The 15,300-nt window shown below is 39.4% G+C and overlaps 2 protein-coding genes across 2 annotated transcripts; both read right to left on the bottom strand.

Moving 5' to 3' along the window:
* Positions 1-1,374: 1,374 nt before the first annotated feature.
* Positions 1,375-3,003, bottom strand: LOC103412043 (uncharacterized). Its single transcript, XM_029102984.2, has 2 exons — positions 1,838-3,003; positions 1,375-1,526 (listed from the first exon to the last, which is right to left on the bottom strand). Exons 1-2 carry the CDS (start codon positions 2,898-2,900, stop codon positions 1,489-1,491), a joined length of 1,101 nt encoding a protein of 366 aa, XP_028958817.1. The 5' UTR covers positions 2,901-3,003; the 3' UTR covers positions 1,375-1,488.
* A 5,022-nt stretch (positions 3,004-8,025) lies between these two features.
* On the bottom strand, positions 8,026-14,984 carry LOC103425349 (probable LRR receptor-like serine/threonine-protein kinase At1g56130). Its single transcript, XM_070821392.1, has 23 exons — positions 14,427-14,984; positions 14,073-14,144; positions 13,888-13,959; positions 13,691-13,762; positions 13,506-13,577; positions 13,317-13,388; positions 13,140-13,211; positions 12,998-13,063; positions 12,812-12,883; positions 12,627-12,698; positions 12,461-12,532; positions 12,232-12,297; positions 12,018-12,080; positions 11,780-11,824; positions 11,616-11,674; positions 11,011-11,396; positions 10,670-10,865; positions 10,410-10,574; positions 10,174-10,292; positions 9,417-9,627; positions 9,073-9,304; positions 8,771-8,921; positions 8,026-8,680 (listed from the first exon to the last, which is right to left on the bottom strand). Exons 1-23 carry the CDS (start codon positions 14,444-14,446, stop codon positions 8,249-8,251), a joined length of 2,859 nt encoding a protein of 952 aa, XP_070677493.1. The 5' UTR covers positions 14,447-14,984; the 3' UTR covers positions 8,026-8,248.
* Between the last annotated feature and the right edge of the window lie 316 nt (positions 14,985-15,300).

Below are 15,300 nucleotides of genomic sequence, written 5' to 3'. Positions count from 1 at the left end.
ACAAGAGTCCAAGTGCGATTGTCATGAAGGGCAACAATCTCTTTTTGCATGGCGTCACGCCATTTTGGATCCTGAACAGCTTGCGAAAAACTGGTGGGTTCTTTGATAATGGTGAGGGTGGTGAGAAAGGTTTTGTGAGTGGGGGATACATGGTCATAAGATAAATAACGAGATATGGGGTGAGATGTACCTGATGACTGAACCATGCTTGTGGAAGATGTGGGAGCAACACGGGAAGGGAGGGCCACCTCAACATGAAAGTCCTGCAAAAATGTGGAAGTTTTGGTCGGTCGAGTGCTACGACGGAGTGGAGGTGGTTGGTCTGGTGATTGAGTGGTTGGAGGTGGTGAAGAATGTAGGGTATGTGAAGGTGTTGATAAGGTATCTGGTGGTGGAGTTGTAGTAGGTAAAGGAGATGAGAGTGGTGTGATGTCGGCAAGTGTGGGAGAGGTGATGTTTATTTCTTCGGGTGCAAGGCTTGAGTGCGACTCAATGGGAGAGGTCAAGTCAAACGTGATGGGTGAGGGTGTAATGTTTGATGGAGACGGGGCAGCGGAAGTGGTATGATTTTGGAATGGAAAATGATCTTAAAAAAAAACAACATCCCTAGAAACAAAAGTCTTATTGTGTTTTATATCAAACAATTTATAACCCTTTTGACCATAAGGATACCCAAGAAAAATGCATTGGATTGCACGGGGGTCGAATTTAGAGGGCCTTTGGGCGTGTGTAGAAGCAAAACATAAACTACCGAAAACCTTTAAATGGGAATAGTTAGGTGCTTTGTGAAACAGTTTTTCGTAAGGTGTTTTACCTTGGAGAAGTGGAGTGGGTGTTCTATTGATGAGGTAGGCTGAGGTTAAGATTGCATCCCCCCAAAAACGTTTTGGCAAACAAGCTTGAAAGAGCAAAGCCCGAGCAACATTGAGCAAATGCCGGTGTTTACGTTCGGCAACACCATTTTGTTGTGGTGTGTTGACACAACTAGATTGATGTATGATGCCTTTGAGAGCATAAAATTGCTCAAGCTTAAACTCAGGGCCATTGTCACTTCGTATGATTTGAACTCTGGTATTGAATTGAGTCTCAATCATTTGAATGAATCCGACTAAAATGTCTTTTGTGTCAGATTTATGTTTCATCAAATAAACCCAAGTGCTTCTAGTGTAGTCATCTACGATGGTAAGGAAATACTTGGCACCTGAAATAGAAGCAACTTGATAACCACCCCAAATATCAATATGTAATAATTCAAAACATGATTTGGTAGAAATAGAACTCAAAGGAAAGGGTGATCTTGTTTGTTTGGCCAATAGGCAAATTAAACATTTTTCCAAATCACAAGCCTTATTGTTAAATAAAGGTACTAACGAAGTGACTTTATGAGATGGGTGTCCTAGGCGTTGGTGCCAAAGCTTTGGTGAGACGGTTTGAATATTGTTGCATGTTCCTTTCTTTGATGGGTCGAGGTAGTAAAGTCCATCCCTTTCAGTTCCTGTCCCAATCATCTTCCCCGAGCGAAGGTCCTGAATGACACAAAATTGGGTGAAGAAAATGGTGACATATAAGGAATCATAGGCTAGTTTACTGATAGATATTAAATTCAACCTAAAGAACGGCACACATAGGACATTTTCAAGGATAAGATTATGAGAGAAAACAACTTGTCCAATGTGAGTGACTTTGGCAACGGAACCATTTGGCAGTTCAACTGTATGATTTTCAACAGCTCATGAGTGTGTAAGGAGACTAGGACTGCAAACTATGTGATCTGTGGCACCACTGTCCAGGATCCAAATACTTTTGGTTCCTTTACATGAAAAGGAGAAGGCTTTACCTGAAAGTTCTTCATGACTAGGAAGATTACTGACTTGATTGGCAAATGATGATTTGTTCTTGTTCAACATCTGAAGGATTTGCTTGCAGTCCTCCTGAGAGAACGGGAAATTAGGCACTGTCTCTTGCTTGTTACTTTGTGAAACTTGATTCCCCTTTGAAGAAAAGAGACGATTGGATTCGGTCTCTGTGGCTGCTTTCCGTTTTCGACAGAAATCGAACGTGTGGCCTTTCCATCCGCAAAAAGTGCACTTGAGATGTGCACGACAATTTTTGGTGATGTGATTGGTTTTATTGCACTTTCCACATCGCATCTCCTTGTCTTCAGGTGTAGGTTCTCGCGACAGATTCTTCACTGCAAAGACAGCAGTTTCTAGTTGTGTGCTTTTCCCATTGGAAACCTCTGCCTGGCGTTTATGTCGAAGGACCAACGCATATGCCTTGTTCACCGTAGGCAGTGGTTCGAGAAGAAGAGTATTGCTTCGAACCGTAGCATACGATTCGTTCAGTCCCATAAGGAACTTCATGGTTTTCTGAGTTTCAACATATGAGTTCATCTCATTCTTTGTTCCACAACTGCATGCTGGAATGGAACACAAAGTATCACGTTCATCCCATAAACTTTTAAGTTTAGTGAAGTAAGAACTTACACTCATATTGCTTTGGACACAATCATGGATCTCGTTCTCAACATGGAACAGCTGAACTATATTCACATGTGAGAACCTCTCCTGCAGATCGGTCCACATTTGTCGAGCATCCTTGTAGTTGATGACACTCCCTGAAATCTCCTTTGACATGGAGCCTAGTAACCATGTCTTGACCAAGTTGTTGCAGCGATTCCATTGCTGCAGCTCCTCAAAATTATCCTCACTTGGTTTGTTGATCGTTCCATCAACAAAACCAAGTTTGTTCTTGATCGTTAAAGCCATACTCATGGATTGAACCCATGTGTTGTAGTTGTCTTCCACCAATGGTTGTGGTACGAGGATTGCACCAGGTTGATCCGAGTGGTGGAGATAGAGCGGGTGGTTGGGATTTTCCCATTTTGAATGAGAGGCCATGCCTAGAATGGTTGACCTCGTGGCTGCTTTAGAGCTGTGTTTTGTGGTTTTTCCCAGATCACAGCTCTGATACCATATTGAATTTTGATGAATATTTGCTTGATGAAACAATTACAAGATGAAACATATATATAGGGAAGAAAAAGATCATAAGCCTAATTTTGCCTAACTTACCTATCTTGCTTGACTAACCTAACTTGCCTAACTTTGAACAAGAAAGTTGACTAGCCTAATTTCACCATTATTCCAACATGTTTATTTCATGCATTTTAACAATGTTGATAATTGTTTTACTATATATATATATATATATATCAACTTGGTCCACTCACGTTTGTTTTGTGCCCCCTTTAGGACTTAGAATCCAGGTATACAATTCTGGCGTCAAGGCACTTTCGCATCGGCATCTTCGAGTCCTCTCGGTGTAGGACCCATTCTTTTATTCATTCAATTTTATATTATTTCTTTTAGTATTCTAGTTAGTTGTACACGTTCCTTAAATGCATATTCATTATATTTAAATTTATAAGTCTTATTTATTCCTTATTCTCAGCATTTGCATTCAATAAATGGTTTTCGTCACGCTTGGGTGTCGGCTAACACATGCCTATCTTGGTGTTCGTGGAATATCGGGATCGGGAAGTGTCAAAAAACCTAGTTGTATCCAAGAAACATACATGCAAGACTAGCTCAACTTAAACCGAAAAGAACTAGTCAAAACATAAAACTAAGCTAGTTGGCCTCATCACTTTTAACTATTGGACTAGCTCAACTTAAACCGAAAATAACTAGTCAAAACATAAAACTAAGCTAGTTGGCCTCATCACTTCTAACTATTGGACCTACGACGTGTAATTGTATGATGCTAGTCATTTGAGGTCAGTAGATCACATCAATGTGCCTTTTTTTGTACACCCAAGTTTTAATTCGTCTCTATCAAGTCAAGGAAAATTTTGGTATGCTAAATCAAAGTAAATTTAAGTATTTTTCACTAAAAAAAAAAAGAAAGTAAGTATATGTATTTGAATTGAATTATAAATGCCCTTTCTGTTTAGAAGATTTCTCGCGTTGGAGCTAGAGCCCAAGTAGGAAATTCATGGTGCCCAAGCCTAGTTTCCACCTCTCCAACAAGCTTAAAAATGAGTAAACATGATATAAGTACGTACTATATATATTAGCATATATATGAATTTATAAATGTATGGAAGATAAAAAAAGGGGTGTGCTATCCACACACCCCTTTTTACTTCTTACACATCCTTTGTTAATTTATGTCTGTTGATCTTCTTTAATTCATCCGATCCGACGGCTGAAAACCAAAAATGTGTGGGAGAAGTAAAAAGGGATGTGTGGATATCACACCCCTAAAAAAAATATTTGAATTATTTTTATAAATGATAGGTAGATTAAATTTTGTAGAAAATTTTATTATGTTTCGGTGTATAATATTTGTTAGACAATAGATGATTAAGATCGTTGCTTTTTTTATTTGGTCAAAAGTCTAAGGAAATCGACGGTGTAAAAATTGGTGCATATAATCGAAAATCCTAATCATATTTTTTTTGTTTTAGGAAACCTAATCATATGAATATATTGAGGAAAACTAATCCTTGGTTCCCAAGCAAACAGAGAAATATAAGAAGAGAGAAATTCATCGGGAAAGCAAAGAGAGTAACTATACAACTAATTTATTCAATTCGAATTTGAGCTGCTGCGATGAAAACGATGATGACGAAGCCCGTGCTGCGAGTGAACATGATATCGATTCTGGAAGCATGCCGAAACAAGGCCGTTTGGCCGCAATTCACAAGAATTGCTCCGCCTCCGCCCCCTCCGCCGCCGCCCGAGCAGTTCAACTTCAAACAACAGCCCCAGTTACGCTTCCACAACAACCCTTGCGTTGATATGTACTTCCACTGCGCCAAGGGACAGGACGCCATGTCGACCGTGGAATTCCACGAAACTCTGATGAACCAAGTGCTTCCCTCATCTGGAACTTCATACACAGACGCGGCGACGATGGAAAACGCAACCAAGACAGCTTTCTTCACGGCGGCGGTTGTCTCCACCAGAACCACCCCAAAACCCTTGCTTACAATCTCGTGCCAATTTCCGGCTCCTTCGGACATATCCTAGACCTTCCCTGCATTCTCTCGCAGGTTCTACGGGGCGAAGCTCACTTGAAATTTACTGGGAGGACGAGGGAGGAGGCGGATTCAAACGGAATGGTGAAGGTAAAGGAAAAGGACGCCAAGTCAAAGGCAAGCGAATTGTTGTTGAGGAGGAAGGGGATCCACACGGCCAACAAGGCGGCTCAGAGATAAGAGCGCGACGCTGATTACCGCTTCTTGCACGGCTGTGTTTTGGATATTTTCGCCCAGTGCCTCAAGTCTGATATTGAAAAATTTCATCATCACAAGGATCATGACCATGACCGTCATGATGATTACTGCTTGGAGATTACCCAATCGGCTACCTCTTTGCCTACCACCGCTGATCATCATATGCTGTTCAAAAACATAGCAAGGAAGGTTTTCCCGCCAGAATCATGCCGCCGAGAAGGGGACGGTAGTGTTTGTTGTAATTACCGACTGAGGAAGGAGGTTTTGTCGCCCTTGAGAAAAACTAAGGCGCCAGAGGGCTGGGAACCTGCCAACCGGTGGGGTTATAGAGCGGAGTCCAAGCGAAGGCAACTAGCTGCAGCCAATGAGATTGATCCTGGAGATGCCGCGCTGCTTCCGCATGACATATTAAGCTATGTCATGTATCCCGAGCTCGAGCAAGATGCTGATGTTAAGTGGAAGAAAATGGTGAAGGTCTACTTAAAGCAGGGGAAGCTGAAGAATTGGTTGGCTGTGTGTGATGTCGACAACTCCTTGTCGGCGGGTTTGGCTTTGGGGCTTTTGTTGCCTCAATTGAGTGACGAGCCATGGAAGGGAAATGTGGTCACCTAAAGCAAAAACCTGCAGCTGCATTCGATACAAGGCTAGGATCTTAATTCGAATACCAAATATATGCAGACTTTGATCAAAAGCCAGGACTGGACGGCTGATTTCGGGAAGGTGTTCGATGTGATTTTAGAAGAAGCAGTGAATGCGAATTTGAAGCCAGATAAGATGGTCAAGAAGGTGCTTGCCTTGACCACATACAAACACTTCTTGACAGGCAGCAACTTCAGCTTCTTGGGTGAGACAAAGATGTCTCCCTTTCTTCTTCTAGTTTCTGCTACTACTTTCACTTCTCCAAAGCTTTCATTTCTTTGAGTTATGATGAGACTAAGAGTATTTATATATAGGTGTATATATGCTGCTAATAAGTGTGTGTGTGTGTACATGTAATTAATACTTTTGTAGAGTGAAGTATGATGATCTGGGGGTTTCTGATTCTGTCCAGAAGAGCGAAGTGAGCGACAAGAATTAAAAAAGTGGGACTGGAAAACGGTAGGCTTATAACGTTCAAATTCTAACGGTCACTTTCAGTGGGGGTGGGGGCAATAGAAACGAATAAAATGTGGGGCCTGGATTTGTTGCCTCAAGTGATCTGGCACTGGCAGTTTCACGCACGAATATGCTTCCAAATGTATAGAAAAAAGGCACAAAGACAACTAGACGAGCACCATAGCCTTAAACGGGTTGATCTTGCTTTGGAATTTTTTATTGATCCGAGGTTATTTTTCTACTGAGATTTGCTTTGGTGAGCATGAACTTCCCTGGATTTTGGTTTTACCCGGCCCCACCGTTGAGACCACTCATGTGAGAAAGGTGACATTTGCATAGCAATTTAACCAAAGAATTTCTTCAGGTGACGCTGATCGACCAACAATTAACAATCACTCATGTAAAAAAGTTGGCTTATGCAAAAACCCTACCAAAGAGTCACATTAGGGTGACCCCATAATCAATCAACAATTGACAATAACTCATGTCGTTCCACCTTGACCTGGATTAGGCAAGTTAGAGTTCTCACCCCTGGTCATGTACGAGGCATTTTGGATAGGCAACTTTTAGTCTCTCTTGGAATCTCGGCTAAGTCTTGTAAAGCTCCTTTTATAGTCCATGTTATTTGGCACTCCCCTCCTTTTTCTTGGGTCAAAGTGAATAATGATGGCCTTGCTAAAGGTAACCCGGGTCCTGCGGCTTGTGCGGGGTTTTCAGAGATTTTGCGGGATATTTTCTTGGTGGTTTCTCCCTAAGCTTGGGGCATCGTGCTTCTTTCTATGCGGATCTCCATGTTGTCATCCTTGCTGTGGAATTGGCTCATGCGTGGGGTTGGCAAAATTTATGGCTTGAAAGTGACTCTTCTAGTGTGATATCCTATTTTGCTTCTGGATCCTTCTCTCCTCCTTGGTCGCTCCAGACACGCTGGGACAATTGTATTCTTCGTTTGCAAAACATGGTTTTCCGTTGCTCTCATACATTTCGAGAAGGGAATGTCGTTGCTGACAAAATAACCAATTTAGGGCTTCTCTTATCTTCACTTGTTTGGCATTCCGCTCCTCCTATAGAGATTCTTCCTCTTCTGCACTTTGACTTCTTGGGCATGCCAGCCTACAAGTTTGTCTTCCCTTCTTGATGTGTGATTTCCCTTTTTAACGTAATTTTTTGGATTTCCTTTTTCGTTTTGCAGCTTGTCTTGCAGGTTCATACCTTTTAAGGTTTATAGAAGGGTTTAGGTATATGTCCACTCAATCTTTTTCTTGTATTTTCTTTTTCAAAAGGGATATGGTCTATGTCCCCCCTCCCCCCTCTTTTTCTTGTATTTTCTTTTTCAAAAGGGGTAAGGTATACGTCCCCCCTCTTTGTATTTTGTTTTTCTTGTTCTATGAGGGGGTAAGGTTTATGTCCCCTCCTGACTAGGTATAACTTCTTTTTTCCTATCAATAAATTTACCTCATCCTGCCAAGGTTTTCAAAAAAAAATAAAAAATACTAAGGTTGCTTATGTTTGATTATACGTACTTGGCTATCAGATAGAAAAGGTGGTGCTATTCACACCTATTTTTACCTCCACTCACTCTTCTCAATTTTCACCATCGGATCAAATGAATTAAAATTTACCAAAAAACAAAAATTACCAAAAAAAATGTGTGAGAAGTTAAAATGGGAGTGTGAATAGCACCAACTATAGAAAAAGAAACATCCATTTTTTTCCTCTTGATTAAAAGAGGAGATTTACACTGCAACATACTAACACAAAATTGACATGTAAGTTTGACTCAAATATCTATAAAATCATATCTTATTTTAGTTATACATCATCATAGCCAAAACCTTAGAGGCAGAAAATACCCAAGGACAAGTACATGGGTGCACAAAAGGATAAAAAAAAGCATGCGGAAATCATTATTTATCACCTTCCTTCTCCTCTAATGCCAGCAAGCAGTGACTGAGTGACGTTTACTGGAGAAGGCGCAGGGTCAACCCAGAGGGTTTTAGTACCACTTGCATTGCTACCTTCGGGCTGATAGTTGAGGCGGTCATTACTATGCTTGGATGCAGTTGATGGGGTATCATCCTTCATCAAAAAGCTACTTTTTGACAATGTCGTTACATCTTTAAAATCATAATCTGTCAAATAGCTCGGCTTCGACATGACAGTGCCTATGTCAATATCTCCAGAGAGCATTGCCACCACGCGTGACATAGATGGCCTCATCATCGGTGATGCCTGCGTGCACAGGAGAGCTGCTCTTATCAGTCTAGTCCCTTCAGTTTTGTCAAATTCTGTCAATCTCGGATCCACGAGCCCCAGAATTTGGTCGTTTTCATGTAGAGTCCATGTCTGAAAAACATTATGCCATGGTCCAAGAAAAAGGGTGAATAAGTTTTTCACAACAATGCCAAAATAAAGCTAGGGGAATGCAATTCCTACCCATTCAAGAAGATAAATCTTTTCTGGATCTAAGTTATTGTCAGAGTTTGGTCTCCCGCTGAGGATCTCCAAAGCAACGACTCCAAAACCAAACACATCAGCCTTCTCTGTCAAATGTCCACGCATTGCATACTCTGGTGCCAAATAGCCTCTGCAATGCAAGATAATCAAATGGTTGTACAATGTTTCCTGAGATCATTAGTGGCATTATTAACATGATGTGTATTAAAATTTCATGCAAGTATAAATGTGTGTGGCTATAATATATGTAACCTATAGAAAAACAATAAAGGATGGCTTACATTGTCCCTGCAACCCGGGTGCTGATGTGGGTTTTCTCGTCATCATAAAGCTTTGCCAATCCAAAATCTGATATTTTTGGGGAGAGTTCTGCGTCGAGCAAAATATTACTGGCTTTGACATCTCGATGTACAATCCTTGGCCTTGACTCCTCATGGAGGTAAGCAAGTCCTCTTGCTATTCCCAACAATATATTGAATCGAGTAGGCCAGCTAAGGTGCAAGTTACTTGTCCCTGAAATATTAGTGAACACATCCAATCAAAAACATTTTTTAAGTAATTTTAGAGTGCTTGAAACTGTAGAAAATGTTGTTTCTATGAAACCTAATTGTAGATAGGTTTGTACCAAAAAGTGCCTGATCAAGGCTCTTGTTTTCAAGATACTCATAAACCAAAATGCGTTGGCTGCCTTCGATGCAGCATCCATACAATTTCACTAGATTCCGATGCTGCACAGCAGATATGGTAGCAATTTCAGATACAAATTGACTCTTCCCTTGGTGAGATGATACTGAAAGTTGCTTCACAGCCACTACTCTACCATCAGAAAGTGTACCCTACAATGTACACAGAAACACAATTTAGTGACGTGAAAGGAAAGAAAAAAAAAGGTAAATTACACTTTCCTCCCTCTTCTTCTTCTTCTTCTTCTTCTTCTTCTTCTAGGTCGCTAGGGGGGGGAGGACAATTTTTTTTTCTTTTTCTTTCTTCCTCCCTATTATTCTTCTTCTTGCAGATCTGGGGTTTTTTTTTTTTGTTGAGAAAATTCAGGATTTAAAAAAAATTAAAAAAATATTTTATTTGCCACGTGGCAAACATTTGGCAGCCACGTGGCACAAATGTGGTAGCCACGTCAGCATTTAACGGATTAATGGATGGAAAATCTAACGGATGTATTATATTGAAATAAAATAGTACTTGAGGTATGAAAGTGAAATGTTTTAAAGTTGTTGTGTGGAGTTGTAATAGACCTCAAAACCTGAGAGGCTACTGTGTAATTTAACAAAAAAAAAAGCTATATTTTCTTCTCTTGCTCACTCGCTCTCTCTCTTTTCCCTTGTCATTACTTCAAGTACATGATATTGATGTAATACGGATTTCACCTTATAAACAGAGCCATATCCTCCCTCTCCTAGCTTATTTGAAGGATTAAAATCTTCAGTTGCAGCTCTCAATTCAGCATAACTGAAAGTATATGACCGGAGGCCTAATCCTAAAATATCTGCACATACACGAAACAGTATGACATAAGTTTTACTTTCGTGAAAGCATTCTTACTTCTGTGTGTTAATGTTAGAGCAGAGAAACTTATGTATAGAATCGCAATATAGTCGTTTACCTTCATCATCCTCTTTTTTTGATTTTTTCCTCCTCATATATAGAATCGCAAATATTAATAGCAAGCTCGCAACTCCAACAGGAATTGCAATGCCGACTATCAACCCAGTCCTGCTCTTCTTTCCTGGAGTAGTTGGTGGAAGCTCGGAAACTGTTGGTGTAAAATCTGAGCGATAAAAGAGAAATTCTTCAGTGTAAATGAACAACAGAAAATATATTTAAACCATTCACAGGAAATCTCTATAAGTAAACACAATATACCTGAAGCAACATGGACAGCTGCTATTAGTGGGCCATAATCACCTTGTTTGGGTATGCAACAAGTCCCTTTACCAGCCCAGAACAGATGAATTTCAAGATAATTCTCTGACACGCTAACATTGAATCTTCTCACAACTGCACGGCTAACCCCACCTGCCTCTTTCGATATGTCAAAATCCTTCGTCCTGCGGGTACCCTTGCAACCAAATGAAGAGGTAGGTGATAGTTCTAATCTCCTTTAAATCACTGTCTTTAGTTAATGTAGCTTAAAACATCGAAAACCTGTCCAATGAGTGTTTACTTCAAATAAGTTAGAATTTTTATTCTATAAGTAGTTTTACCTGAATATAGATATCAAATACACGCCGTCCTAGACTTTCCCATTTTTGCGAAGTGTGATTTTCATAAACCGTCTCTGCAAAGTGCAATGTTACAGTGTAAGGCCCATTCTCAAGGCCCAGGCCATAGTATCTCAGTGATCCTGGGGACATTCTTGAAGTCTGGAAAAGCTCTGGGGTCACATCTGTTCCGGTGACTTGTGCATCGGCATTTACCAGAAACGATGGGTCCTTTCTGTCAGAAAACAAACCGGCATTGCTGACAGCCCATTTCCATGTACTGGTTATACTGAATGTTGCTGGGCCAAGAGCTGAGTCTTCAGTCTCATACAATATGCCATCACTTCCCGTCATTTGTTTTCCACCACACTTGATTGAGAAGTTTGCATCTGTAAAGTTTCATGTAATGCCAGAAGCTAGCCATGATTAGCGATGAAACGTCAAATTGAAGACTCATATTTTTAGCCAGTTATGCGTATTACTGAACTTATGAAAACATGCTTGCAATCTATATCCATATGTATACATAACTAGAGAAGCAATGCCTTTTCCTCTAACATGATGTTGCGCTAAAATAGTAAATGATGGGTGACATAAGAGCAGATTACATCGTGGGGTATTTTGATTGCATGGAAAATTTCTCTGAAGGCAATTCAATCCAGGAAGACTACAAACACAGAGAACAATTATTAGTTATCCAAATAGAATCATGTAGTGGAAGAGTAGTGATAGTATTGCTTGTCTAAAACGAGTAAGAGAAACTTCAACTCACGCTATGTTTGAACTGTCAAATGTGAAGTTGTTGACCGCTAAGTTCCTGCAAAAAATCATTAATCAATCAACATATGAAGAAATATATCTTTATCAAAGGAAAATTCCATGTACAAGATCAAAACTTAGTAGGCAGGCAAGTAGCACGGTGAAAACGAATCTCAGTGATAATTTTTTGTCCGAACATATTCTGGTGATTTAAACTGTAAAATGAAGGTGAAAGATAAAAGGACACGAACAATTGCGATGTTTTGGTCCCCCACTCAGGAAAGCTTCCTAATAAAAAATTGTAAGATAAATCTCTGCAAATAACAAAATAGAAACAGATTACACAAAATGCATGAAAGTTATTAAGAACTTGTGTAAGATAGGATTAGAATGCTTACGATTATACACAAAACACATACATGCACCGTGCATTCTATATGACTACTTCAAGAAACGAGGACTTACATAGTCTGAAGTTGACTGTTTTTTTCACTTGGAAGAGGTCCGGAGAGACTATTGTTTCCAAGAAACCTGGCCATTTCGATTATAGTAGAAGGCATCCAGAAAAGAAAAAAAGATGAACAAACAAAAGGTCAGATGTGCACAAAATGTAGAAGGATTAGTCCAGATCTTCAATCAAAGTAGGGAATGTATGATAAGGCAAGAAAAAGATAATAATAAAGACGGGGATTACAAGGATGTAAGAGCACTCATGGTGAACAAAGAACTTGGGAGTTGGCCTGTCAAATTGTTGAAACTCAGATCCCTGCAACACCAACGGTAAGTTGAGAGGAGCAATCAGAAAGAAAGAAAACTAATTGGTCTCGTTGGGACTCAAGCTTATATTTGCTGGTACGTACAGAGTCTGTAGACTTTGATATTCTCCAATATCAGATGGGATGGTACCAGTGATTAATGCATTTCGTAGTTTTCTGTATTCCAAAAACATAAAATTTGATAAAAAGTAGATGGAGTACGATATCAAATTTCAAAAGGAAAAAGAAGTTAGATGAAAGTATCTGGATTGATGAGAATCTTCACTTACAATTCAGTCAAGCTTGTCCATTTTTTTATGAAATCAAGAGAGGAGCTCCCATTGTATATATCACTGATTCGCCTACATCAGTATATGCAAAATAAACTGAAATCCTGTCTTCGGAGAAAGAGAGAGAGAATTACAATTTATGAAACATTTGTACTTACAGAGACTTCAATGAGGTCAGTTAGAGACTTCAATGAGGTCAGTTGAGAAAAGTTGGTTGGTATTGGGCCTTCGAAAGAGTTCCCTTGAAATTGCCTACAGAAACATATAAGAAGCTTGTGAACAAATTATCCACCTCAGGTCTGCTTTCATAAAAGGTTTCTCTACTTACAACTCAATGAGTTGTGTCCAATTCCCTATGAAATCAGGTATCTTTCCTGAGTACGGACTGTCCGATGCCCAGCTAAAATTCAAAAAGTTGACTTATACTAAGCTCATCCAAGAAAAGCAATCTCAAAGTACTGGATATACGAACAAATATAAAATACGATTTAAGAGCCGTTCTTACAGGGTTTGCATGTTGGTGAGCTTGGCAAATGTTGAAGGAATTTCACCACTGAGTCCACAGCTGTCAATGTAACTGTGAAAATCATAAGGCAATTGATGAGTACCCATTTCATACGATAAAGTGCAATTTTTGCTCATCCGTAAGGAATTAACATGTAATTCAAATTTGATGATTTAACGAAGCACTTACTGGTACTCGAGCTTGACTAAATTACCAAGTTCTGGAGGGAGTGTTCCGGAGAAATTATTTGTTCCAAGGCTCCTGCAAGTCATGTTGAACAGGCAAACACTTACTTGAAAGCAGTTATTGAAGGTTCTGTATCTAATGCTTATGACACAATTTTACTGTACACTTTCTCATTTTTCAAGGCTTACAGCACAGTTAGCTCCTTTAGGTTTCCAAGCTCCTTGGGGATGGGCCCAGATAATGAATTGATGCCCACTGACCTGAATGGAGATATCAGTTAGTGAAAAATAAGCACCATTAAACTTAAACATTACATAACCGGAAACTAATGCTGCATTATTCAATAAAAGCATAATGATTTTTTGTAGATTAACGAAGCACTTACATTTCCTCGAGCTTGACTAAATTACCAAGTTCTGGAGGGAGTGTTCCAGAGAAGAAATTTGATCCGATCTTCCTGCAAGTCATGTTGAACAGGCAAACACTTACTTGAAAGCAATTATTGAAGGTTCTGTATCTAATGTTTATGACACAAAATTTTACTGTAAGCTATCATTTTTCATGGCTTACAGCACATTTAGCTCCTTAAGGTTTCCAAGCTCCTTGGGGATGGGCCCAGAGAATGAATTGACGCCAATTGACCTGAATGGAGATATCAGTTAGTGAAGGATAAGCACCATTAAACTTAAACATTACATAACAGGAAACTAGTACTGCATTATTCAATAAAAGCATAATGATTTTTTGTAGATTATCGGCATAAATAGTAGCGAAAAGGTGTAAAGAACATAACTGTAGATCATGATATTCAAAATGAAGTATACAAATTGCTACGGGTCTCATCAGAAGTATGTGTACTTAAAGAAATGTTCTCTCACTACTTACAATTCAGTCTACTTAAAGAAATGTTCTCTCACTACTTACAATTCAGTCAATGCAGACATATTGCCAATGAATGCCGGTAGGGGACCGGTGAAATAATTATGGTCGATACTCCTACAAAAATTGAAAGGAAGTGTAATCGTTAACTCTTAATCTTACAACATCACCATATTTTTGTTGAACTCCCACATCGGCTAGAGAAATAAAGAAAGAAGAGTTTAAATATCCAAATCTCACTCCAACTAATGCCGAGACCTTTTGAGATAAACCCCATACCTTTAAAAGGTCTCGGCATTAGTTCTAAATGTTCAATCTTTTTGCTTTCCAGGAGAGCCTATGCCCTTAACATTCGAGGGGTGTTTCCAGAAGAATTTGTGGCTCTAAGATATCTCACATATTTGTATGATTTTTTTTCAACTCCCTTCTCTGTTTTTGGTTCATCAAAATCATATATTGGATATTAAAAATTGTAGAATTATCAGAGAGACGGGCCAAAAATTCACTTCCAACAACACTGGTACTATCTTTAACTTGGTAATTACCACATGCACAATCAGTTGGATATTACCAAAAATTGTGCATGTGGTAATTACCAAGTTAAAGATAGTACCAGTGTTGTTGGAAGTGAATTTTTGGCCCGTCTCTCTGATAATTCTACAATTTTTAATATCCAATATATGATTTTGATGAACCAAAAACAGAGAAGGGAGTTGAAAAAAAATCATACAAATATGTGAGATATCTTAGAGCCACAAATTCTTCTGGAAACACCCCTCGAATGTTAAGGGCATAGGCTCTCCTGGAAAGCAAAAAGATTGAACATTTAGAACTACAGAAAATGGAGCGACACAGTCAAATTATGACGTTAATATATATAGGTAGCAAGTGAAAAATCAGCAGTGGCATGGAAATCTTG

The sequence above is a fragment of the Malus domestica genome, chromosome 05 (assembly GCF_042453785.1).
Source record: "Malus domestica chromosome 05, GDT2T_hap1".
Classification (NCBI taxonomy): domain Eukaryota; kingdom Viridiplantae; phylum Streptophyta; class Magnoliopsida; order Rosales; family Rosaceae; genus Malus; species Malus domestica.
This window is presented reverse-complemented; position numbering and strand designations above follow the sequence as displayed.